The sequence below is a fragment of the Gallus gallus genome, chromosome 10 (genome assembly GCF_016699485.2).
Source record: "Gallus gallus isolate bGalGal1 chromosome 10, bGalGal1.mat.broiler.GRCg7b, whole genome shotgun sequence".
NCBI lineage: Eukaryota > Metazoa > Chordata > Aves > Galliformes > Phasianidae > Gallus > Gallus gallus.
Window position 1 is genome coordinate 17644220 of NC_052541.1, and position 26489 is coordinate 17670708.

Consider the following 26489-nt stretch of genomic DNA (forward strand, 5'->3'; position numbering starts at 1 on the left):
GTGTCAGTGCATCGCCACCCTTACTGTCAATAAAAGCCACGTTTTCCCTGTGCTCGGTCTGACTCTCTCCTGTGATCACAGCTGAAGCGCTGCAGCACTTCGGCAGTTTGTCAGCAGAGGGAACTGATGTCCTATGAACACCTCTGCCTGTGGCCAACACAGCTGGAAGCGTTTCGGGCCACCTCTGTCCCCTCTCTGTCCCCTGACTGTCCCAGGCCGCCCTCTCACATGCCGCCTGGATTTGCTAACAGCTGAGTGTAGCTCCTGGGGAGCTGGGATGGCTCCGCCTGCAGCTTCACTTCAGCAGGAACCAAATCACCAGCTGGCACGCTGCCCACGTTAATTTGGGCTTTGTGGACTGAAGGGGATGTGGGCAGGGAAGGGGTCGGCCACCCCTGGATCCCCGTGTCCTGCTGAATGCCACCGAGCCACCCCCCCCGTGACCCCAGGAGAGCACTCCTCCAGCACTGCAGGCTCTCTCCATGAGGTGAGACAGAAAAATTTCTGCGCTGCTGCTATCCAGGGGAGGGTTTTTTCATGAGCTGTGACATTTCTGCGAGCCCAGAGGACGTGACAATAGTTGAAACGCTGCAGCCACGTTTTGCACCGCACAGTGATGGCTCATACTTACTCCAGGAGCATCTAAAGCATTGCCCTGCTCGTTCCACAGGAAGCCAGCACTGGTGCTGGCTCCATTCTGGCTGGGGTCAGCACCTGACACCACGGGTGACATAGGAAAGCACATAGTCAGGTTTTCACAACATCTGCATTTCCTTAACAGAAGTTAGGAGAGAGGAGAGAAGGACGAATATCATGAGGAGAAGTGAAGAATTAGCAGCACAGTTTGATTCGGTTTGAATCATGGGATGGTAAAGACAAACATTGCCTTCAGTCATGTCAGGCAGGCAATGAAAGGGGATGCTTCAGCCTCCTGGAAAGCAAATAAAATGTGGACCTTTCTCCTTCAGCACAATGCAGCTGTATTCCTCAGCTCTAAGGCTGTAACGGAGTTGTAGCTGAGAGCAGACACTCTTGGTTTCAGATGCTGTACACGAGCTCTTGAAAGCTCCTCCTTTGCACTGGAAAGTCAAAGCGATGATTTGTAAGATGTGTGCTCCCCACTTGTCAGCTACCAGGCAGCAGATGGCTGTGGATGCAGCCTCACAGCCAAACAGCAAGTGGGGCTTCAGGCTGCCCTAAGAAGATTTTCCAGAAAACAGCTATTATAGTTCAGCCATTGGTGCCAAGAGACAATAGAGAAATGTGCTTTAATAAATTGCCCAAGTATTCGTTTATCTGGAAGAGACAGACACTTTGATCCTCTGCACATACCAGTGGCAGAGAGACTTTAATAGCTCCGAGCGAGCATTGCAATAGCTTAGATAAATAATCTGAATGTTATTACTTTCCAGGAATGATTTCTGAGGGAGTTGGAGCCCTGGGAAACACTGGGAGCTGATGTTGTTGCATGAACTCGATGTGTAGAATTCATTTCTCTTTCCCTGCGGGCTGGAGGGTAGCAGAAAGCTGAGTCTGATGGGGATTGGTCTTCTTCAATTGCATTGCCTCACCCAGGCTGTATTTTCATATTTTAAGTTGTGCCAAGGATGTAAGGGTAACCTTTTTTTTCTTTCCTGTTTTCTTTTTCAGCATTTCAGTGCATCGAAGTATACCACGGAGCAGTACTACAGGCAGAGCTGAGCGCCAGGGAACGGGAAGTCAGAGCTGACACAGTGCTCCCGGCTGGGACTGCGACACGGCAACAGAAATGAAGTTTGTTATTTTACGACCAAAGTGGCAGAAGCCAGAAGCATTTCACCCCACTTCTGACCTCTGGTTTGGCCTGAGACCAAAAGGGGGATCCCAGAGCAGCAAAAGGAATCAGTGTGTGATAAATCATCTGGCTCGCTCCCCTTTATCCTCTGATAAATGTGAAGAGCTGTGAGATGCATGAGCCCACAGCAGCATAGCTCTGAGGCAGTATCTTCCCTCAGACTCTGTGATCCTCGTGGATCCCTTCCAACTTGGGGTATTCTATAAGCCCCTCATGGGAGGGCTCAGTTTTTTCCTTTTTCATACTTAGAAAGCTCAGTACCAGATACCCAGGCTCTACCCTGGGCACTTGGCCCACAGTTAATCGCTGCAAAACAAACACAATAACAGGCTCCAGAGCTCCCGGTGCTCCCAGCCAAGGAGGGGAGGGTGAGCTGCAGTGTGGGCAGCAGGGCTGCAGGATGCTCTGAGTGTGGGTGAGAAGGGCAGCGAGCCCCCAACCAGCACAGCTGAAGGAAAGCCCATCTGTAGCTGAGCGCCCCCTAAAACCCAGCCAGAGGGGCACCAAAGCAGAGAGCCCAGCCTGGCACAGGGGCCATTCAGGAGAGCAAAAGGTCTGAAAGCAGAAAGTCTTTCTAAGAATCAATGTGACTTTTTTGCACATGCAGCAGATGCTCAGGAGCCATTCCTCCTGCAGGTACCGGGCTGATCGGGGGATCCAATCCAACAAACCAACAAGATGTGCTGCCCTACCACTCTGAGCTGCCTCGACGGGACAGCAGCTGCACAGATTTGCAAAAAGCACAGATCCATTGCTCAGGGAAGATCAATAGTTTATTAACTTAAAGGTCAGTTCACCCAAGGCTCTCAGGCGAGGCTCTCCCCTCTTTGCCCCACAGAGGCAAGCCTGGGCAGGGCGCAGTGTGGCAATGGGGAACAAGCAGGGATCAGCCCAGCTCCAACAGGAACCAGACTTGATTCACACTGTGAGTTTCATTGGCAAAAGGTTTAACTCATTCAATCTATCAACGGTGAAAATCAGAACATGCAGCATAGGGAAATACCGTGGATGTTTGGTTAAAAAGAGCATCTCTGCAAGGTCGGAGAGGAGAAGGACATAGGACACCGAAGATTCCCCACTCCCCATATAAAAAAATAGTCTACAGAGAAAAACAAGGACCGTATAAGTTATTTTAAAAAAATCTGTAAAACAACATAGCCAAGGATATTTTAAACACAATTGTATAAACACCACGTGACGTACTAGGAAGAGAGAGCATGGAGAGGGTTGTTTGGGGGAGGGTTTGTGGAACTGAGAGTTTCCTGGCCAGATCCCTGGAATGTCTCTTTTGGAAACAGAGGGGAAAGAAAATCACTGCCTTGGCTGGGATGTATCCAAGCAAAAGGCAGGATGGTGATGCAAAATGCTGGAAGAGATGAACTGGGAAACCACCTCTGAGAGGAAGGACGGTGCTCCTTCCCCAACTAAACGTCGACTCAGCGTTTGGGGAGGAAAATGCATTTTGCCATAACGCTGCTCCTTGTGGACGAACCCTCCCTGCAGGCACCCGGCTCTGCCTGCACACAAGGGGCTTTGCTCTGTGGAGCTCCAGTCGTTGCCACACTCACAGCCAGGGAGAAGCAGCTGGATCCGAACAGGGTGGCAGAGCGGCATAGAGCCCGCTCCAGGCAGTGCCCGCTCGTCGTTTCCCATGGGTATGGAGCACGGCGCTGGCTGGCAGCAGTGCAGGTCTCTGGGGCTGTCATCGAGCACGAAGCGGGGCCAGAACCACATGTGTGTGCTGTCCCATGTCCCCTCGGCCACTCCAAGCACACACATCTGTAGGATTTCTGTGCAGAACCAAACTTGGGTGCACGGGTCATGCCTTGCTCCCTGCTCATGAGGAGTGTTTGAGAGTATTAATATCACTGCCTGCCCAGGTCTCCATCATTCAGGCTACGATCCGCTCTCTGCTTAACGTATTGCTATAGAAACAAGCTGACAGTGATATTAAAGCCATCAAACTTACGACAGCACCATGTAAACTCTCCCAAAGCTGAAAAAATAAACCTTTTGTCCTAAACATTTGGCAAAACCGGGCTGGCAGTCGCTGGAAGTCCTGGATGCGACCGCTGGACTTTACCCGGCCATAAGACACGTCTGACAGCAGAACTGCACAAACAGCTTCTTTTCACAGAGCTTGTTTGATTTCACCATCTCACAGAAAGTCTTGTCAGCTGGGAGGCCGGCAGAGGAACAAGAGAAAATGAGAGCAGATTAACATTTTAAATAAACAAACATCGCACGTAACAGGCGGTGCAATTCGTTCCAGTGTTTGAGAAGAGAGAATGGAAAAGACGTTGCTTTTTCAGGGCATCTTTCACATGGTTCTAATGAAGGAAGAAAGAAGCTTTGCAGCGAGGGGGAGAATTAGCTCCAAGACTAAAGCAGAATGAAGAACAAACACTTGGGTAAACGCTTGGATGCATTTGAGCAACAGGCAGACAGCCAGCAGCTCCACCAGCCGCCCTCACCCCTGCAAGCCCAGCTGCCTTTAGCTCTACACTACTAAGGGAATCCCCAGAACCCCTCATTTTTACAACTGGAGAGGACCGTCGGTTCCACTCACCATTGGTGCAGGTCTCGTTGGTCACGCAGGAGCCACCGAGAAGGCTGAAGCCATCCTTACACCGCACACAGTTCCCACTGGAGCCCTCGCAGGCGGAGCAGTGCTCGTCGCACCTGGGGAGAGACCATGCTGCACTCTGCTTACTGCCCCAAAGCTGGGCTGTGCAGGCAGCAGAGTGGAAGAGGTGGAAAGCAGCAAATCTGAAACCTCGGAAAGTCACGTCACCTTCCAACGCTCCCTTGCACATCAGCCCCATGGGGAGTGCAGCCAAATTGCTGCCCTGCAGCACCTCCAGGCCCTGTGCTGGGTGCTGGGGTGGGTGAGCGCTGTGGCTGCAGGGCAGGGACTCTGCTGAGAGCTGGAACATGTGTTCAACATCACCCTGCCTCCCACAGCTCCCAGAGAGCCTGGGGCCGGGGCTCAGCCCCTCCACATAGCCCCAGGCACCTTGGCTGGGTGGCACAGGGGATGTGCAAAGCTGGCTCCCTCCTCCCCTTTTTGTTTGATTTCTCTATAAACAGCTCCAGCTGCAAGCTGTTTTCACCACCACCACTTAGTTCTTTTACCAGATCCATACCTCTTGCAGACCTTGTTGGGCAGCCCGTGGCTGTCGGCGGGATAGAAGCCCTCCCGGCAGGCAGGAACGCAGCGCCAGTGAGGTGCAGAGGTGTCAGGGGTACAGGGCGTGCAGTCGTCCTCACCTGGTCCTGCGGGACAGGGGACAGAAGCCACTTCACATCTCAGTCTCACTTGGGAATGAACAAGATGCTCACTGTGCCAATGGGGTCCTGCATGCTGCTCCCACCCTGAAAACCCATCCAACATCCTGCCATGGCAGCCCTTGTATCAAAATCCCCTGCTCCCTCTGAGCACCCCTTCCTGCTCCCAGGCATGCATGCACTTGTTTGGTTTTCCCACCCTTCTCGGTGCAGTGCATGGAAAAAAAAGAAGAGATACAAAATGCAGCTGGGGAGGAGATGTGCAGTGTCTACGTGTTGTGGTTGTGCTGTCATTAGGAGCTTCCACGCACTGTGCGTGAGAAATGGTTATGTAGGAAAAAGAGAGGGGAAAAGGCTTGAAAAATAATGGTGGGAAGTGCATTTACACTGCCCGGAATAAGAATTAGAAGGAAAATAATTTTCTTAAGGGATTAAGAGTCCGTTCCCTTCCACGCCTGCCAACAAGATCAATAAATATTTTGGATTTAGCCCTAGGAAATTGCCTGTGTATGATAAATGAGATTCATACGACTGAACATGAATTGTCTGGAGATCATATTATCATCAGATCTATGATGATTTCAAGAACAGGCACAAACATTAACCATGGAAAACAATGAGACACACAGACAGCAAAAAAGGCAAAATTTAAAGGGGACGCCCATGGGTGGATGTCCCCAGCCCTGGGGACAGCATATGTTGAGCACATGACATTTTTAAGCACTGCAGAGCCATCCTCCATCACTCTGAGAAGGTTTTACTGCCTCCCCCACAACCTTATTAAACCGCAGCACCTGGATTTGGAGGGATCAGGAAATAAAGAATGGCTCTAATCAAAATGTAAAAAATCCCTACAAGCTTTTCCAGCAGGAATACAGCCCAGCACCTGCACTGCGCTTGGGAGCACTCTGTCCCCAGAGCTCCTCCAGGCGTTTCCCTATGGACGTGGTTATTCAGTGGGATGGCTGCAGGGAAAATAATGCAGCCCACAGCCTCCCTGTGCTGCGATTTCTTTCTTGCTTGGGAATCGTTCCCCTCCTGCCCCAGCCAGCATGGCCCTGGGTGTTGTAGGCACCTATGTGTGATGTGCAAAGATTTGGGGTTTTTGCAGGGAGATGCCGGGGATGAAGGCTGTACCTGTGCCAGCAGGGCAGGTCTCGCAGCGCCGGTGCTCACGGCTGAGGTACATGGCAGGTTGGCACTCAGGCACGCAGCTCTCTCCCACCAGGCTGACAGAAAAGCAGAGAACATTGACACCCACACATTGGCTCTGGGGGCCTGGTGCAGCCCAACCCCAGTTCCCACAGCCCCTGCATGAAGCACACAGTCAGCCTGCCCCATATATGGTTTGCAGTGTGCGGTGCAAATGTTTTCATTGCTCTTTCCCTTGTGTTAGACACGACTGAATTCAGATGGGTGCTTCTGAACCACCCCCGTGGGTGCTTTCCATCTTCCAAAGAGACACAAAGTGCCACTTCTCCATTCCCTTTGCACCGTTTTGCAGCACAACCTCCAAAGCAGAATCTGAGGTCTTTAACTAATGATTCTGTAATTTTCCCCCATGGGCAGGCTGCTCATCCATTCCCCAAATTTAAAACACAGGCCTCAGTGCTGAAGGTACAAGCTCTGGTATTTTACCTGAACCCATCTTTGCATGCAGTACACTTATCCGGCTCGCCGAGACACTTTTTACAGCTTTGATGGCATTTCAGACAGCGTTTCTGACCTTTCAAAAAATACAAAAAAAAAAAAAAAAAGAAAAAAAACCACAAGGAGAGTGGGTGAGGACAAAACCTGGATGGGGATTTGCAGGCAGAGCCGCATGGCCTCATTAACAACTGCCCTTATTTAACAGCTCTGAATGCATTTTGCACCCGTCGTGCACACCTCCTCCCTCCATTCTGGTGGCACTTGAGCTGGCACTTGGAAATCAAAGTGTTTTCTCCATTGGAAGGAGCATGAATGCACACAGGGTTTAGCCCTATGATACACAAGCCATTTATGAGCATCCTTACGTTCCTCGGCGTAAAAGCTGGGGGGGCACAGGGGCAGGCAGGCACCCATCTCAGGGTGGTGGTAGAGGCTCCTCTTGCACGCTGTGCACTGCCCTGGGCCCCGGCCAACACAGCTCTCACAGCCCTTGTAGCACCGCCGGCACCTCCGCGCTGCCTTGTCGCCAAAGAACCCTGCTGGGCAGGAGCTGACACACATCCTGGGGGAGGAACAGAGGGGCTGAGCCTTAAGATGAGTTTGAGTTTGTTCTGCCCATCCACCGCCATCCACATTTTGGGGTTGCCCAGCCCCATGCCAATCACAGCAAAGCTCAACTTCAGGAGCCAGCTGGCACCTCAGCCATGCATCCTTTGGTCATCCCCAACAAAGCCAACAAACATGACTTACCCTTCTGGCTCCATTTCCCCCATGCCACCCTACCCCAGGGCAGGGATTCCCATGCTTCCTGCCTCTGTTTTCTCTCCCTTACATTTCTTGCCCCATTCAAGCACCCCACAGCCCCTCACCTGCCAGTTTTCACGCTGCCCAGACTATAGTGGATGCAGTTCAGGCACTGATCGGCGCTGGGGCCATCGCAGCCCTGGTCACCACACTCGGGGTGGCAGGGACCTGGTGGGAGATGGCAGCTCAGCTGGCAGCTCTGGCACAAGGACAGAGTCAAAGAGCCCTCCGGGGGCTGCGGAGATGCTCCCAACACAGACAGTCTCCATAACCCGGGACAGACAGACAGAGGGAAGGGGACACATTTCATTGTTTGCTCTAGGCGGAGGTGAGCAGAAGATCTTTGTTTTTTTATCCCCTAGACGCCTCCACCATCAATTTGTGGTGGGAGCGCCGGCGTGCTGTTTTTCTACCTTCTAATTTTATCATCCTGCTGCCCCGCTCCAGCCACAGGCACTGCTCCTCCCCACTCTCCCACCTTGCCCTTGTTATCCCAGTTCAGATTTTTGGGGTTATGCTGGGGGAAAGGATACCCCGAGGCACTTACCTGCATACTCCTCCTCCTCCTCCTCCGTCATCTCTACCTGGCTCTGCAGGAAGGCAGCCCTCGATGGTTCCATCTCCGATACCTCCAGTGTCCTTGTGCGGGGCTGGGGGGCCCCTGGAGTGTTGTAGGGGTGCTCAGCCGTCCCGTAGAAGAGGATGCTCCACTCCTTCAGCTTCCCTGCGGGGCATGTGTGCCATCACACCAAGCTTCCCACACAGTGCTTGCCCCATCCCATGCTTCAGGGCTGAGCTCAGTGTGACATGATTAGAGGGCATGGTGGGGATGGTTCGATGGTTGAACTCAGTGATCTTAGTGGTCTTTTCCAACCTTAATGATTCTATGATCACCTAAAATACTGCAGGTGCCTGACCCCCACACCCCAAATTTTACACCCATTCACTGAAAGTGACCCCAATGCGCAATGGGTGCGGCCCCAATGGGGACAGCTCCCCATGGGTGTCCTGTCCTGACCCGCATGGCTTTGAGACCATCCAGAGCACACAGCTGCTCCCTCCCAGCAGTTCTTTCTGTTGCAATTCTCAATCAATGCAAGTTACTTCAAGTCTGTCATGCATTCTGTTTTAACCACTAATCCCCACGTTTCCAAGAAGGGTTTAACGATTTCAAACAAATATCTTGGCTCTTGGTGCTGAAAGCTCTGTGCTCAAGCAGGACAGAGAGAAGCCACCTGCTCCATCCAGCATGGACGGAGTGGAGCCAGCAAAAGGGCAAGCTCAGGTGCCCTCAGCAGGGACAGCTCAGTCACAACCATCATCCAACAAAAATACAGTTTAAGCCTCCCATCTCAGTAGATGAGTGCCAGCAACATCAGCCCTGCACTGGGCTGTGAGTGGCGGTGGAGGGGAAGATCCCAGCCCTGGCCATGAGCATCTCTTCCCTTTCTTCCCCTTCATCTTTCTTCCCTCCTGTTTTGCACTCTCTGCTTCAAACACACTGTAGCAGCTCCCTAAGGGGTGACTTAATGTGCTCGTTTGGGGTTTATTCCACACAGCCAGGTAAGGCAGAGCCCTGGGGCAGTGTGCAGCCGCATGGAGCTGATTCCCTAATGCCAACCGAGAACCACAAATACGGGGTCAAAGCAGCTCTGGGGGTGTTTTGCTGCTGCTCCAATGAGTTCAAAAGCTTTCAGGCCAAGGCAGCAAACAGCAACACCTTCTAGACAATGAGCCCTCATGTGCTCCTCCTGCCAGAGAGCAGTGTGGGTGAGGTTTTTAATTTTCTCCTGGCTTTCTATCAATGAGAATACGAATTCTTACACCCCCATATGGCACACCAGCCTGGGGCACGATACTTTATGTTCCACATCCCCTTCCCACAAGGCTGGAACCCACTAGCCCAGCTCCTTGGGCACTGAGGGGGCTGAGGCTGGGAACACCTGGGAGGCTCTGGTTGGGGACAGTCCCCCCCAGCCTGTGTGGTGGCAACTCAGTCAGGACGTCCGTCTGCACCCACAGGGCACTGTCCCCTTGCACCATTGCACAACCATCCCACGCTCCAGATGTTCGAGCAGCACAGCAAAACAAACAAACAACAATTACAGCTCTCGGGTTTCCTCGTTTTGGACTCATTACAGTTTAATTTTGGAAACCTCGCTCTCGGTTGCAGCAAATTTGCCAGAGGGAGAAAACCTGCTGCCGGCTCAGCCCAGCCTCTGTGCAGTAGGGTTTGGCTTTTACACACATTCTTGGAAATTTGGGGAAACGTGGGCAAAAGATCTGAGATCTAAAAGTTTGGGGCAAGCAAAATCTGGGGCAAAGAGCCTGGGGGAGGCGGTGGTGCAGGCGCTTACCTTGCGCAGTGGGGCTGCGCACCTGGGATGGTGTGTCCTGGATCTCCAGTGTCCACTCGCCAGCTGCCCTCTCGCCCCAGCAGTGCACCGTCATGAACTCCCAGCCCTTGAAACCCTCATTGGAATGGTCAAACACTCTGTGACAGGAGAAGGAAAGCCACACAGGTCTCATTCAATCAGGAAAGGGAGGTGTAGAATGAAGGATGCATTGGGCATCGCTGCATGGGCCCAGGATGTACGGATCCCCTTGCAACCAAGCCGTGCCAAAGGTCTCCCTGAGAAAAACTCCAAGCATCAAGCACAGCTCACAGCAGCTGCTCTTACCTCCTGGCCAGGAGCTGTGACCTGGTCCCTGCTGGAGACACGAGGCTGATCTGCAGGTCACCACGGCGCGGGTGCGCGATGCTGAGCCGCACCACCACGTGCTCCAGGTACAGCACGTGCTGCTCGCGCTGCTCGCTGCAGGCACTGCTCAGAGTGCTGGCGCGCAGCACGTGGTCCGGGCGGATGTACCTGCCGGGATGCAATGGTAACCAATGAACCCTGATGCAAATCTTGAGTCCTCACGCTGTGTGCATGGATAATGTTTGCTCCTCATTGGGAAAAAAAAAATCCCTCTTTTACAGGCAGGAAGGGTTGGGGCATCAAGCTCCCATTGATGGGAACTGGGTACCATCCCACTGATGGGAGCTGGCACCCAAATACACTTCAGCTCTGCCTAGAGATGGATGGAATGAGGGCTTAATGTTCATGTTTGGGAGTATCTGGGAGCATTTCCCTTGGCGCCCTATCGGCGCTCTGCTTCCCCATTTCTTCTCAGTTGTGTTTAAACCCAGACTCCTACCGCTTTGCAGCAAAGAGTGGCAAATTATCACCTCCTCCATGGCAGTGCATTGTCCTAGCAGGGGGATTTGCTGAATTGCCCGATGGTAACGAGATGCTTTTGAACTGCCTCTAAGATCTATGCCTTATGGGTTGCAAGGGCACTTTTTTACTATAATTATCAGTGCAGCATTCCTCTTTGGGTTGTAATTAGTGTCTGTATCAGATAAATAGTTTCATGAACACACTTGGCTCCAAATCCATTCCTGCTTTGCATACTTGATGCTCTCCAAAGAAACTGAGCTTTCCTGTTCAACAGCTCACTGCAAGGCTAGGCGGTGCCATAGTTGGAGGCTCTGCTCTGTCCCAGCAGATCCCTGAGGGAACCAGGGGTCACTGCAGAGCCTGGTCACCCCCCCAGGATGCATAAGCACAAGAGGGGGCAGGAGAAATCACCCACCATCAGAGCTGGTCCCAGAACACAGACCACGGGACCTCCTGCCTTAATATCTCATCACAGAGTAATGCCAGCCACAAAATGAACAACAAAGCAAAAACAGAAGAAATGCTCATGGCTTGTCCAGGAGGCTGACATTGACTCAGGATTGAAGTCCCAATTCTCCCAGTTCAAGGGAATCATGTTCCAGCCCCACCACTCACTTGGGTACCCTGTCCAGGCTTCCCACGCAGACGTGTTGGGGTGGCACTGTCTTCCATTTCTTGGCTTCCACTACTATAGCTTCTGCATCAACCAGGCCGAAGCCATATAGATGGCTAACTGGAAAGAGAGAAGACTCAGAAATCTCCACTCTGCCTGACAGATGCTGCTCCTAGCGTGTCTTGATGTTTCAGGTCCTCCACCCATTTGGGAAGACACAGAGCTGACCCCACTGTGGTAGGTGGTGCTCCAACAAATGGTGCTCATCAACCTGCCCAACTTACACCCCAAAATCACTCTGGTGACAGAAAAAAACAGGAGCAGCCCAATGGACATGGAATATCCCAATTGGAAGGGACCCGCAAGAATCATTGGGTCCAACTCCTTGGACCACCCAAATCCAAATCTGATGTCTGAGAGCGATGTCCCAACATTCCCTGAGCTCCAGCAGCCCAGGGCCGTGCCCACTGCCCTGGGGAGCTGTTCCACACCCACCACTCTCTGGGGCAGAACATTCCCCAAACATCCAACCCGACCCTGCCCTGACTCCATGCTGTTCCCTCAAGTCCTGTCACTCCACTACCACCCAACACCGCAGATATGGAGGTGGAGAACCTCCACCAAGTAAGGCTGCAAAGCGCCTCCAACAGCAAAGTCCCCAACCCAGCTGAGAGCACCCATCCAGTGTGAATCACCTGGATCTGGGGGCCTCTAATTTCCCTTTGGATGCTGCTTTTTCCATCCCACGGCACCTCACCTTTATGCCCTGCTCCATTGGTCTTCCAGTCGGCTGCCCGCAGGTGTACTGGCCGTGAGGTCCTGACCAGGAGGTGCTGGACATCCCTCCACGTGAGCAGGGGGCTGCAAGGAGATGTGGTCATAGCACAGCTCTGCTGCCCTCAGTTCTCCTGTCAGGCTAAAAATCAGGCCTTCGTACTCAAATAGGGTATGAATTGGTTATTTCAATGCTCATGCCCTGCCTGTGGGGTGGCCATTGCTTGGGGTGCTCAGGTAGAGGGAGAGCACCCAGGGAGGGATGCTGTGTGCCCATGAGCAAGGGGTATTTAGTTCCTAGGCTAAAGAGAAAAAGAAAAGCTGGACAAAACCCTGGGTTGCTCATTTAATGTAAAAACAAACCCCAAAGTGTTTCCAAAAAAACCCTTAGTCAGGGCTGATTTAATATCTGTGTTCATGGTGCCTTGCAGTGAGCACCGCGTGTTTCTACGCCCCAACCCAGGGATATTTCTGAAGAATTTTCCATGCTTTTCTTAGAGTCTTCTCAGCACCTCAAGCTGTTATTGATATTGCTCTCAAACAACATTTAGGAAAAAGAAATACAGTTTATTCCTTCTCATCATAATGGGGCATCTGAGCACCTGCATCTCCCCGCACCAAGCTCTGGTACTTAATGTTGCGTTTTATGCCCCAGATAAACAATGCAAATCCTACACCTAACACACTTAGGAAGGAAAACAGCATCTCCCAAAACATGTTCACTGAACCTGGGCACCAAGATTAAACTGGAGGAGACGGAGTCTGCCGAGCGTGACCGCCCCCAAACGCGATGGCAGCACTGCCTCACAGCTCATTCGTGGCAAGGGAAGACAGCCTTGTTTGTATTCCACCCCATAAAAACACTAATAGAAGCTCATGAGCAGATGCCCTGCAAGCCAGGGGATGGCTGGCGGGGGGCTGAGAGTATATTTGGTGTTATGCAAAAGTAATCCTTTTCCCTAAGCTTGGGAAGGTCCCACCCCAGCGGGGTCGACTTACTTTGCCTCCAAAGCCAAGGCAATGATGCCAGCCACCATGGGTGCAGACACGGAGGTGCCGGTGTGGCCATCAGTGCAGCGGTGCCGGAGGTCGGTGGTGACCTGTGGAGAGAGCAGCTGCAGCCCCACAATGCCAGAGGTGCTCCCAGTGCTGACCATTGAGAGCTCAATGGAAACCATGGAGCCAGGGCACAGGTAATGAACCCTCACAACAGTTTCCACATCATCAGCCCAAAAAAGGGGCTGCAGATACATCTGGCATGTCAGAAAACACCTGTGCTTATGTTTTCCCTTGCAAAAAAAACTATTTGAAAAGGGCAATAAGTTCGTTTTCTTGTGCATCAGCTGGAGGAACAGTTATGGCTGGAGCAGAGCTGGAAAAAATGCCCATGAGCTCGTGCTTGTTTTCATTTTTATGTACTTGTTTTCATTTTTACACACCAATGGGAAAACCCAGATTTTGGAGCTTCCCAAGGACAAGACCACCAGGGCCAACACACTGAGCAGTTGTCACCAAAACAACCCCACAAGCAGAAGCCCTCACCACGAACACCTGAGGGGCTGCTGACCCGCTCAGGGCTGAACTTACAATTTTCCGCTCATAGAAGGCCCCGCTGCTGTAGGTGGTGGCCAGGGTGGATGCACACTCCTCCAGGTACCAGGGCTTGTAGCCGTTCTCGGTGGTGCTGCTGATGGAGATGGTGTAGATGCTGTTGGTGTAGCCATCACAGGAGCAGTAGTCGCCCTCCCGGCCGCCATTTCCTGATGCCCAGACAAAAATGGACCCCAAGCCCCTGCGACCCTGTGGGCAGAGAGAGAAAGGGGTGAGGAGACCGAGTGTTTGCCTGGGATGAGCACACGGAGCAGCCCAGGGAGCAGGGGACAGCAGAGGAGGCAGCCACCACTGCACTGGGTTTGGGGTAGGATGTAGGGTTTGGTTAGGGTGGAAGGGTGGCATCAGCATGCAGTTTTCCCCCTGGGTAAGAGAAGCTGGGTGACCTTACCCTAGAGGAACACCGAGAAACTCCCCAAAACCTGTGCTCCACTTCTCTCCAGCCCACAAAGCCCATCGCAAAGCCACCCACCGCCCACCCAAACCATCAGAGAGCTTCCTGCAATGCATCCTTTAGGCTTTGTTTGTTTGCTTCTTTCCTTCCCTCATGGCTTGGCACGAACATCTAATGGAACATCCCCACCAGGCAGCCTTGCCGGCTGCCCAGACCTCCCTGGAGCTGGGGAAAGTCCCAGGTGGGAGCAGCCACACTGCTAACAAGGGGCCCCTAATGAAGCTGGCAGCATGGCACAAGGGGGGGCCATTTGCTCCCCTTGGGGCGCACAGAGCTAATCTGTTATTGCACATCCTGATGCTCTGAGTGGGTACTGAGCAGGCATGGAATGGAGCACCATCCCCGTGTATCCCTCTCGTTTAATTAAGTCTCCTCCCTGAAATGGCTGCCTTGCTCCTTTGTCTCCTTGGAGCCCTGGCCTCCTTGCAGAGAGCTCAAGGTTCACTTGGGCAGATCGGTGCCTGCCTGCATCCTCACCATCTGCTTGGCTGTCTGCTCTCACAGAAAAAGATGCAAAATCAGAGCAATTTGCTGGGATTTATCACGTCTCCCATGTATATGGCCATGCATACATTGGGCCGGCTGGCCATGTGTGACGGCCATCAAGAACCAGCAGCAAGAAAGCACCAACAGAACCCATGTGCCACCTACAGCATCTAATGGTACCCAAGGACCACATGCAGAGATGTGGCTATGGGCTCCATTCAGGTACATGCATGGGGAAGCCAAGATCTCCCTCACGAGGATGCTCCAGGCTCAGCCTGTGTCATTGCATCCACAGTGGGAGTCAGCTCCAGAGCCAAGAGGACACGCAAGCAACATCCCTCCATCCCAGCACAACACCACTCACACCCAATGACAATTCCCAACAGAGCAGGACATTGCAACTTTGCAACTTGGTTGGCCCTAAGCCATCCCTGCACTCCCCAGCCAGCCATAAAGTTTCCCACAGGCAGACCCGAAACACCCAATGGCTTTATTGGCTACCTCCCCAAACCAATACCACCCCAGAAAGGCTGCAATAAAAACAGGATGTAGACAGCAACTAAACCCCTGGGATTTCCCCCCTGGCCAACACTTGGGACGAAAGAATCAGTGGGATACGAGGTGCACATCTCCTGCTTCTGCAGTGCTGGAGCCATATGGTGCCAGGAGAAATATCACCCTATTAGCTCAGGAGCTAACAAGTGTGGTGAGTAACGAGATGATAAATGACCCCCGTGCAGCCCTACTGCTAACAGATAAAGGTTATTTTAATGTTTCCATTAAAAACTCAATTTTAAGGATTTATAACTCAGATGCAGCCATTTGCTTGGGCTAAAGGTTGCTGCTAGCTCTCTGCCTATGACTTTCCTCATTAATTAAGGGGAGGCAGGCGGCAATTAGGAGCTCTGCAAGGAGGGTGTTGAGGGCTGCTAACATGGGTGGCATTGGCCAACGGGGAGTGTGAGATGGGGATGGTGCAGAACCCAAATCAGCTTGGTACAGAGTGGGAAAGGCAATACGGGGCTCAGGAACACAGCAGTCCATCAGTAACCCTGCCTCACTCAAAAAATGGGGAAAAAGGAAAGGTGAAATGGAAGGGGGAAAGGGAAAGGGAAAAAGGGAAGGGGAAAAGGGAGGGGGAAAAGGGAAGGGGAAAAGGGAAGGGGAAAAGGGAAGGGGAAAAGGGAAGGGGAAAAGGGACACCCAGGGGTGCAGGATCCATCTTCATCCAAATCCCCTCCCTTGTCCAACCACCCTGAGCTCAGCCGCAGCTCCCGTCTACAAATAAAAGCAGAGATTTGGAGAACTCTTCCCGAAACGGCGGGTCTGTGCTGGGCAGGGACCCCACTGCTGCCTGCTCACTCCCGCATGGAAAAAAGCACTGTGAAGGGCGGCCTGTTCCCTGTATTTACACGACGTGAACTCCCAGCAACTTCAATGAATTCCTCTTCAGCCCGACTGCCCCGGCAGGAAATCAAGTAAATAGTGGGAAAACACTCCACCCTATTTATAGATAACACGAGGGCGGCAGAGCTGAGAGCAGAGAGGAAGAAAGGAGGGGAATGGTCTTGGGGCAGCCAAACCCAATCCTGAGCTGCCCCAGAACATGGGGGAAGCATCACTTACCCACCAAGAGACCGCAGAAGGGCTTTTCCCAGTGCTTTGAGTCAATATTTGCCCTTTTCTTTTTAATATAAAAGCACCAGGTCTTTGTTACTCGAGGGGTCCCCCATCACCAAACCCTCGGAGCTCAGGGATGGGACGTGGGGGGCTGAGCAGGGGTCCCACAGGGCAGGGGAGGAGTGCCAGCGCTGGGCGCTGCGCGGTCCACACCTTTTTAATGCCATGCTCAAAAGCCTGCTTGGCCAATAGGCCGGGTCCATCAACTGTCTTCCCATCATCATCTGGCCCCCAGCTCGCGCTGTAAATGTCAATGTAATCGGGTCTGATGCCAAGCGACTTCGCTTCAACAACATCTGTTACATCTCCATCTAACATACGAATGCCTAAAAGCACAAAAACATCAGACATTAGGGCTTAATGGCTTTTATGAAAGTGCAAGGATTGCAATCAAAGGCCTTTGTTAGCGGTGGCGGAAACCGCGAGGCTCGGCATGCCTCCAATAGCTGCAATAAGCGGCAGCGCCGGCGAGCCCCATGGCCAGGAGCTCGGAGGGCACGCAGGGAGCTCTGCTCGTGCTCCCTGTGCTGCTTCATTGCAAGCAGTGAGGTTTTGGGTGAGGGTTTAAGATCAGCTCCAGCAGGCCTCAGCTGATAGGAGGAAGCTGCGCTCCCATCATCGAAATTCCCATCCAAAAACCCTGGTATCCCCATCCTATAACATTGGTTTCCCATCCTAAAACCTTGTTTTCTTCATCTAATCTAACAACACCACCTGGATGACAGCAGCTTTTCTCCAGTGCTCATGGCCCCATTGGCTTTGGGCACACATGGGCAGTGGGCAGTGCCACAGGACAATGGGACCCCATGTATGGAGACATCAGTGCCCATCACTGTGTCACATCACTGCCCAACTGATGGGACAGTGCCAGGACAAGGACAGCCCCAGGAGCAGCAATGACCCCATGCTGGGGTTGCATGGCATCCCCACTGAAATAACATGGAAAGCCACATTCCCAGACCCCAGGATAACCCAAAACTGGGGAAAGAGGAGCAGAAGGCCCTGCAGACGCAAGCGCTGATGCTTTGTACAGAGAGCCCAGAGTGATGCCCAGCATCCAGTCAGGGAGACTCTGGTTTACACTGATGCATTTCCCCTTCCACTTGTGCTTCTCTTAAAGAAAACAACTGCAAGCAGATGGAATTACACTGCAGCTGTTCCCTGGACAACACTCATCTCAATTGCGTTTCTGTGACGCTGTCCCACATTAGCCAAACACAAGCTTGCAAATGCAGGAAGTTGTGCCCTGAACTCCCTGTCCCAGGAAACACGAAGGGAAGCTGCTTTCCAAGCAAGCGCTGCAGGAAAGAAGAGAGGAGGAGGTATGACAGGAGCCTTCCTTGCTTATGGTAATGTTTTGCCCACAACAAATGAAAAGCGATGCATGAGCGATGGAGAGCAGCGAGTCCAATTAGGTGGGAGCTCCCTGAGTGTGACAAATGGGCATCCCCAGCAAGTTGTGCTCATTCATCACTGCTTTATTTGAGTCATCCATCTAAAGTCACTCTCACTGAAGCTGCAGTGTTTTCTTCCTCAAATGCAAAGGTGATAGGTCTGGAACTTGGGTTTCTTGGCTCTGCCAGGTTGCCTGCTTCACTCACCACCCCCAGCACACACACAAGTCAAGAAAAGGAAGCAAATTAAAACAGAACCTATGATAAAGGCAGCAAGCAACACTCATTTCTGTAGCCCTTACTGGGGAAATACAGACATCAGGACCTGATCCTGCAGGGTGCCAAGCCTTAAATCCCACTGAGTGGAGCAGAGCCAGAGCCTGAACAACCCTGCTGACCAATGAGTAGAAGGCATCACGTAGGCAGGATGGGATGGGGAAGGTTGCAGATGGGGCCACGACAGTCTTTGCCAGCTCCTCCAGTCACTCTCCCCAGGACAACATCTTTCACTGGGGCTTTCCCCAGCATCAGGTCCCCACTGCCAGCCATGCACGGAAGGACACAACCCAATGGAAAGCAGTGTGGTGCATTGCTGGAATGCAAAGAACCGGACACTGAGCACTTGGGACTGCTCCCAGTGTCTGGGGTGGCACAAGGGCTCACAGATCCTTTGGCAAAGCCCCACTCCTGCTGAGGCACCCACTGAGCGCACACCCAGCTCTGGGCTCACCACACACAGTCCCAACAGCCACACAATGTGCTCGCACCCTCACCTGCACAACCATTTTATTTTCCCATGAGGATGTTGTGGGGTCCCCCAGATCCCTCCTGAGCTGCTCACCGACAGACAACACCTCACAAATAAGTGATTTCTGGACCTAACTCGTTGCCACCAGCCCAACCAAATACATGTCCCATCCAGAACGACCCCTCAGCACTTCAAGGCAAAGCCACCACCACCCATACATACGCATGAACTCACGACAGGGATGCGACCCAAGCAGTTTTCCACCCCAAAACACACAGAGCCAGTGTCCCCCACACCCTGAGATCACCTGCACGGGGAGAGGGACCCCCATCCTCCCACAAGTCCCCCCAGAGCTCCCTGCTCACCACGCTGGGATTTGCCCAGATGGGGGATGATCCACATTGAGCCATGTTGGCGCCACATTCCCAGCAATATGTGGGGGAATGACATCCCTCTACCCACCCCAGGAGCCCGCCAACCCCATCATGGCCCCGTGGGGGGAGTAGGAAGGGCAGGGAGCTGCAGGCAGTGCTGGCCTCACCTCCAATGCGTGCGTTGTAGGCAATGCCCACAATGCAGTACGAGTTGTTGGCTGCTGCTGCCACCTCCCCCGCGCAGCGCGTGCCGTGCCTGCAGGGAGAAAGCCCTGTGAGCAGATTTTGTGTAAAGCCCCTAAAGCAGCATTCCCTGAAAGGATGGGCTGGGATTCCATGGGATACAATGGGACAGGGGCTCAGCAGGTGTGCAATTTGCACCACATACTTATTCTCATTGCTGGCATCGTAGCGTGGCGTTGGGTCATGGTCATTCCCATTGACATCGTAGCTTGCGAGAGGGTCCTGAAATGGATTTTCTACCATTAGGTTCCACTTATTGTCATGGGATAGCAGCTCAGGCCCTGCCAGAGTTTCCCACATTCTCATTTCTCCTTCCTAAAACACCCCCTTCCTTTGACCTCCTGCTGCACAGCCTCATGCTGTGCTTATTCCCCACAATTCAGCAGTAACAAACCCCCTCCATTGGCGTCATTCAGACCCGGGTGCCCCACTCACGTAGTTCTGCAGCAGGTCGGGGTGGTTCCTCTCTATCCCGTCATCAAGGATGGTGACCACCACGTTCCTGCCGGTGTAGCCCCTCTGCCAGGCAGCGACCACATTCATCTCCGAGCGGCAGCGGCTGTTCCTGTCCCCGCAGTGCTACAGGGGCAGCAATGGCAGATCACAGCCTGCAACAGGGCCGCGACTCCACAGCCTGGGCTTCAGCCCCTCCACAGCAGCATGGAGCTCATTTATCAACCCAAAAACACATCCACATCCCAACCCCTCCCAGTAACTCATAGATCTGTTCCAACCGCACTGACCGAGGCCACCAGCAGCGGTCAGCTCAGGAGCACCCTCTCCTCTCCTTGTCATTCCTTCCCTCCACCACTCCACACACTGCAGGCTCTCGGCTTTTGAAGCACCCATTTCCTCTCTGTGCTTAATTTCATATGAATTTCCCTGTCAAACACGGATCGATGAGCCAGGCAGGAGGAAAAATGATATTGCAAATAGATGGTAGAAGCTCTTTGATGGGCAAAGATGTGCTGGCACTGCAGCTGTGACGCTCTGATGTCTACACACACAGTGCAGCGAAGGCACTGCTGAAACACTTCCAACCAAGCCCCTTTGTACAAAAATTAAATAATCTGAATTTTTAGCTCATTTTGCATGGAGGCAATACTCACCAGGTACCACATGTTGGGCCACACCGGGTCGTTGAAGGGCAGTGAGGGGGGATCACTGCGGACGTGCCTCTTCACCCGCCGCCGCACCTCCTGCTGCTGCAGCCACTCCACCTGCAGGCACAGAGCACTGCTGGGCAAAGGGCTGGGGGGGATGTGCCCCCAGTCCCCAGCCAGCTACGCCTGCAGGGAGAGGGGCAGGATGGATAGACAGACAGACAGGAACCACTGGCTGAAAGCTATCATGAGTTCTATATGTTTCATTCATTTGTTGCACTGCATCCTGCAGAGCAGCTTTAGATATTGGAGATAAACAAGGTTCATCCAGGGGAGGGTCAGGGTGGATATTAGGAAACGTTTCTCAGAAGGAGCGGTGCTGCACTGCACAGCTGCCCGAGGGTGGTGGGGTCACTGAGCCTGGGGGTGCTCCAGAACCACGGGGACGTGGCACTGAGGGACATGGGCAGTGGGCATAGTGGGGTGGGCTTGGGGATCCTGGAGGTCCTTTTCAACTTAAACAATTCTATTCATTTATATTCAAGTCACACGCTTCTATACTGGAGGTGTGTGTAAACCTCGACACAATGCCAAGGTGCTGCTGTTCCATCCTGATGCCCATCTCTGGTGAGTCCCCATCCTGCAGCCCCACCAGCACACACCTGGATGCCCCTGCCTTTGTGCAGCTCCATGCACTGAAGGTTCATCAAAAAAACCCCATGTGCCGCCAAGCATTTACCCCCACACGCTCACTGTGCTGGAGTTGGGCACAGAGCTCCCCAGCCCTTCAGCCCGACATCTCGGTGCTGTGGCAGCCCTGACCTCCATGTGGCCGTGGCTCTGATCTTTAGACAGAGACTTTTCTACCAAAAAAACAAACAAAAAAAAGAATACAAATCCAAACAGCAAGTTTTTGTTTGGCTCATTTATGCGGGAGCTGCCAGCCGAAGCGAGTGCTCTGCACTTGGTTTATGGCTTTATGGCTCTGATTTACAGAGATGGAGGCAGAACGGTGAGCATCGCTCCCAGCCTAGAGCTGCATTTTTAAACCTATATATTTCCAAGGGGGGGGGGGGGGGAGGAGAATAAAATAAAATAACTGTTGAAACAAACAAAAATATATTTCATAGGAAAATACGGTTCTGTGGCGCCCTGCCTGCTGATAGCAAGCTGCTTCATTTGTGCAGCAATGGATTTAAGTGTTGGAAGCAAAAACAAAACACGGCTTCGTGGTCTAGTTGAAAAAACTATGTTAAATAGAGGAAATTGCCCAATTAGGCGGCTTTTCTCCCCGAAGCAGCACTCCCTGGCTGAGGGGCTCGCTGCCCACCCCCTTCCCAGCACTGCTACTGTGTGAGGATGGGAAGGAGCCTGGGGCAGCCCTCAGCTTGTGACATTCCTGACAGCTCCCATCACCCTTCACAGGGGGCAAAGGCTTCTTGGAAATTATATTAAAAAAGAAAAGAATGGGGTTTTGCTACGAGAAACACTGTTACAACAGAACCTGCACCTGGATCCTGGGCTACGAGCAGAGGGGCAGCTCCTGTGCTCCCCAGAGCTCTGGGATCTCCACTGAGTGATATGGGGCAGCTCCACCCAGTGTCTTCTCCTTTCCTCCCCAGTTTGTCCCCCAAATCGCCAGATTTGCTAAATCCCTTCATCCTCACCACACTATTTGGTGGATGTTAGCTCCACCGCAAGCAGCCAGGACCTCAAAGGGTTCTCCAGGGGTATGAGTGAGATTTGGGGTGTCCCAAGGACCCTTCTTGCATGTTCCATCACCACCCTTACTGCCAGAGCCCGAGGGGACCTGGCTCCTGCAGTGGAACCAACCAATAAATCCCCAGGCTGGAACAATAGACCCCTGGAAGACACGAGATGTGGAACATCTGCAATTGATTGAATTTGCTGCTTCTTCAGGGTTTCTGCAATGTTTGTTTCCCAGCTTGCGATGTCGCGTCTCCCTGTGCCTCGCAGGGATTTTTTTATTGCACTGTGCACGCTCAAATGCCGAGACACCTCTAAGATGAGCTGGAAACATGGGAAAGAAGGACAGCACATGCCAAGAGGTCCTAAACTCAGGGCGAGAGCCAACAATGGGACCTCAGAGCTCTGAGGACCGCAGAGAAATGCAAGGCACACATTTGCAGACCAAAAGCCTATTGACTCGTCCCCATCTGTTGGCCTCAGACTCAGTGAGATGGAAGTGTTTCCACTGAAGGTCGGAATCCATCATTTGCTTGGATGTTCCCTGAGCAGCTCTGCCACCACTCTGGCACTCTGCACATCTCCAGGCATTAGCACTGAGAATTTGTCCTTTGCTCTGCCAAAATAACATATCACAGAGCTGCAGCCCTCAACACCGCCCGGGCTCACTTGTCCTGCATCCTCCTGGTCCCCCACTGCTTTTGTCAACTCAGCTGCAACCCAAATCCCTTCGGATGTTTGCTCTAAGAAAAAGCAATGCACGCCGATTGCCAACGATTTCACACATAGCAACCATTGAGACAGCAAATGTTGTGGCAACTGGATCAACACCCAAGCATGCAGCAGCCTCGCGATCCTGGAAGGCTTTTTCCTCGCTTTGCTTTCCCCCCATCCTTCAGGCAGATGTTAGCATTTAGTCACTTTAAGTGTTTTTCATCACCGATAAACATCCCCATGCCCAATGAGTCACTGTATGCATGCACAGGGCTGCGTCTCAAGGACAGTGCTGTCATCGTGCAGTGCTGCAGACCACAGCTGTGGGGTTTGGGGGTACAGCTCCATACCTTAGGGTCCATGCGAAGGAAGCTGTGCGGTCCCCGGCTGCTCAGCGTTGAGCGCTTGAACGTTTTGCTGTGGTGGAAGTGGTAGTAGTTTTCCAAGCTGCCAATCTGGAAAAAAGAGAGATTTGTTTTACAAAGGCAAGGGGTGCCCATGGTCTGTAGGAAAATGCCAACCCCAAGACTGTGCTGTCCCCAGAGACCCCATCTTGCAGCCAGCGATGATGTGGACTGAGCTCTGAGCACCTGCTTGAGCTGTAGGTGCCCCTATTCAGTGCAGGAGAGTTGGACCAGATGGCCTTTAAGGGGCCCTTCCAACTCAATTCTATGGCTCAATGTGGACCTTCTCTTCCCACCCCAAAAGCACGGGCATCACTCATTCAACCCAATGTCCTGCAGAGATGCAGTGAGATGGGCAAGGGGATTATAAACCAGAGTTCTTATTCCCACGGGATTACTGAAGGGACAGTAAGGAAGCCACGTCAGGTTGGGTTTAACTGAGAGCCGGCCCTGCTTTGAGCGAGACCGTGGGTCAAGGGACCCTTTGAACCTAACTTTAAACCCAAGGAGAAGTCAAAAATGTGCTAAAAAAAAATAATAAATCGATGGAAAAGTATTTGCTCTCCTCTCTGTGGGATCAGAGAGGACAGCGCAGGAGCTCTTGCCCTGCTCACTGGGAGCAGTGTGAGCCCCACAGGTGGGAGCTCTGGGGGATCTCAGGGCACTTTGGTTTATTCCCATGGATGGCATCAATAAGGCTGAAACCCCACAAGCACAACAAAGGGGGTGTTGGAAACCCCAAGAGCAGCAGAGTCCCAAAGAGAAACACAGCAGTGCGAGAAGCGAGTTGATCCCATCTACCTCCAGACAAGTTCACACATCCCAGTTCCAATGGGAATTGCTCTGCAAATGTCATCCTTAATGTTAAGCAACGATACAACCACACGGGTTTGGCTGCCTCCTGCTCTGTTTCCCATCCCCTTCTCTCCCAAATGCCATGAGCAGAGGGGCAGGGAGGGCAGCTCTCATGGTGGCACTGGAGTCCCCACAAGGTCATAACGGGGTCCCAATATCTGAAATCCCAGAAGCTGAAGGAGGGAAGAACCGCATGTCCCCTTGCCAGGGCAGGGACAAGCACAGAGGTCCCTAAATCCTCATGCCACTGTTTCTCCCCTCCTCATCCCCACAAGCCCCAGGGACACGTGCACAAAGGGGGATGTGGATGCACAGGGTTCAGCACTTGACGACCTCCCCATGGGTGAGCTTCGGGACTGGGGGCAGCCCAGAGCAGCCAGAGCACTGCAGAGGTGCACGCGCCGGAGGAGAGGCAGGAACGCCCTGATGCAAGCACAGAAATATTTCCCTTGGTCTGCAGCCTGCTGCCGGCTGTCCTGGGAGGGCTCAGGGGAGAGGGAGGGATGGACGGGACAGATAGATGGATGGGACAGGCAGATAGAAATGATGGATGGATGGATGGGACAGACGGGTGGGTGAATGGGATGAACGGACAGATGGAATGGAGAGGGATCGGTGCGCAGGGCAGCCGATATAAGGCAAAGCAGAACCCCAAAGCAGGAGCACAGCGTTGGGTCGATGCAAAAGCCTAGAGCAGGAGCACGTCTGCTGCAAAGTGGGGCTGCTGCAAAGCGGGACGTTTAATGGACACGTTGAGCTGAATGGGGAGAATCAGCCGAAGGGCGCGCTCCCAGCTCCGCGGTGGAGGTCGGGATGGGGCTGGACGGCCGGGGAAGGCAGAGCGCGGCGCTGCAGGTGGGGGACACGGGATGGACAGACTCGGGATGGAGGGACGCTGCCGCCCGACAGCTGCGGGACACGGGCGCGGGATGGGTTTGTTGATGATGCAACATCCGAATTGCACTCCGCAGGGTTAGGGCAGAAAGCAGAGCTGCAATCAATCGCTGGGACGCGGCTCCCGCAGGGGGAAGGGGCGGAATCCCCAGACCCGGGGGGCACCGTGCCGGGATCCCCCCGGCGCCCGCAGCGCGCTCGGACTGGGGGGGACCGCCCGCTCCTCGCGTTCCCGACACCTCCGATCGATCCCGGGCGGAGAGTCCAAAGTTTCCCCGATCCACCCGTGCAACTTCCCGGCTCCGCAGCCCCACGCACAAACCCCAACGGCCACGCACGGCCCCTCCGCACCCCCCCCCCCCCCGCACCCCCTTACCTGCCCTAAGCTGATGTACCCATAGGCGGCTGCCAGGCGGGCGGCCTCGGCCGGGCCCCCCCGCACGCGGACGGCCCAGTGGTTGGTATAGACGGTGCGGGAGGGCCCTGCCGCCCCCCCCCGACCCCAAAGGAGCAGGGTCAGGACCAGGAGGCAGAGGGGGGCGGGCGGCGGGGGGGCTCCGCGGCGCGGGGCGGGCGCGGAGGCCGGAGGTGCGCGCATGGTGCTCGGCGCTCCGCGGGGCCGCGCTGGGCGGAGCGGGGAGAGGCGGCTTTTAAAGCGGCCCCGGAGCCCGGCGGGGGCGGGGGGATGCTCCCGGGGTGTGTGTGTGTGTGTGTGTGTGTGTGTGTGTGAGAGAGAGAGAGAGAGAGAGAGAGAGGATGGGGGGGGGGGGGGGGGGGGGGAGAGAGAGGAGGGCCCGGCCCGGAGGTAGAGAGGGGAGACGGAGGATGGGGACGGAGCGGGTGGTATGGAGTGCCTGCAGGCATCGCTCCCGCACCCCCTGGGTCCCACTGCATCGCCTGGCACTGAGCGCTGGGAGTCCTTTCTGTACCCCCCCTTGCACCCCACTTCTGCAGTCCCGCAGCCCCCTACACTCTCATTACATCTCCGGACATCCCCCCTATGCTCTCTGTGCCCCCCTGCACCCCCTATGTGCCTCCAGCACACTCCCAGCACCATCTCCTGAGCAGCCCAAACCCCTGTCCGTATTCCCTGCATGTCTCCAGGCAGCCCCCGCCCTGCACCTCCTCAGTAACCTCTTGCACTCCCATATGTATTTCCCTGCATCCCACCAGGCATCCCCTCTGTCTCCCCCCTGCATCCCACTGGGCATCATTATCCCCATCAGTATCCCCCTGAATCCCTCCTGCATCACCCCAGGTACCCACCCCTCACCCTCCCTGCATCACCCAGATACCCCACTACAAATCCCCTCATCTCCTCTGCACCCCACTGTAGCATGTCATGTGCACCACCCAGCCAAGCCCTGTAACCCTGGACACCCCCCTGCATTCCCAGACCCTACTTAGGGGATATCAGAAGCTCATGACATGTTAGCAAACAGGTTTGTTACGGGACAGGCAGCAGAATCCCCTCTTCCCTGTATCCAGCATACAGCTGACCCACTGGGTCGTGGTGAACTTGACCTTGGTGTGCAAACCCGATAAACGGACAGCAGGGCCACAGTGAACTTCAGTTGCTCACAATGCAGCCATGCCCAAACCAGCAGGGATATATTCAGGGCACGAGCAATGGCT

At 53.7% G+C, this 26489-nt stretch overlaps 1 protein-coding gene across 7 annotated transcripts in view; it reads right to left on the reverse strand.

The window, feature by feature from the left end:
* Positions 1 to 2589: 2589 nt before the first annotated feature.
* The window catches only part of PCSK6 (proprotein convertase subtilisin/kexin type 6), a 76089-nt gene continuing 52189 nt past the window's right edge, over positions 2590 to 26489 (reverse strand). For 5 of the 7 annotated variants that reach the window (XM_046899173.1, XM_046899174.1, XM_046899172.1 and 2 more), the window contains 20 exons: positions 23052 to 23156; positions 20287 to 20397; positions 19613 to 19756; positions 19323 to 19399; positions 19102 to 19190; positions 16572 to 16744; positions 13775 to 13987; positions 13187 to 13287; positions 12171 to 12274; positions 11416 to 11533; positions 10258 to 10446; positions 9934 to 10070; positions 8124 to 8300; positions 7642 to 7744; positions 7138 to 7334; positions 6761 to 6848; positions 6260 to 6351; positions 4981 to 5110; positions 4404 to 4516; positions 2590 to 4011 (listed from right to left, as the gene is read on the reverse strand). In XM_046899173.1, coding sequence (XP_046755129.1) covers positions 3914 to 4011; positions 4404 to 4516; positions 4981 to 5110; positions 6260 to 6351; positions 6761 to 6848; positions 7138 to 7334; positions 7642 to 7744; positions 8124 to 8300; positions 9934 to 10070; positions 10258 to 10446; positions 11416 to 11533; positions 12171 to 12274; positions 13187 to 13287; positions 13775 to 13987; positions 16572 to 16744; positions 19102 to 19190; positions 19323 to 19399; positions 19613 to 19756; positions 20287 to 20397; positions 23052 to 23063 — 2466 coding nt within the window. In that variant the 5' untranslated portion in view covers positions 23064 to 23156 and the 3' untranslated portion in view covers positions 2590 to 3913. Of the gene's footprint in view, positions 4012 to 4403; positions 4517 to 4980; positions 5111 to 6259; positions 6352 to 6760; positions 6849 to 7137; positions 7335 to 7641; positions 7745 to 8123; positions 8301 to 9933; positions 10071 to 10257; positions 10447 to 11415; positions 11534 to 12170; positions 12275 to 13186; positions 13288 to 13774; positions 13988 to 16571; positions 16745 to 19101; positions 19191 to 19322; positions 19400 to 19612; positions 19757 to 20286; positions 20398 to 23051; positions 23157 to 25230; positions 25481 to 26489 lie in introns of those variants that run through there. The other 2 variants (XM_025153993.3, XR_003077022.3) reach the window with 2 other exon arrangements.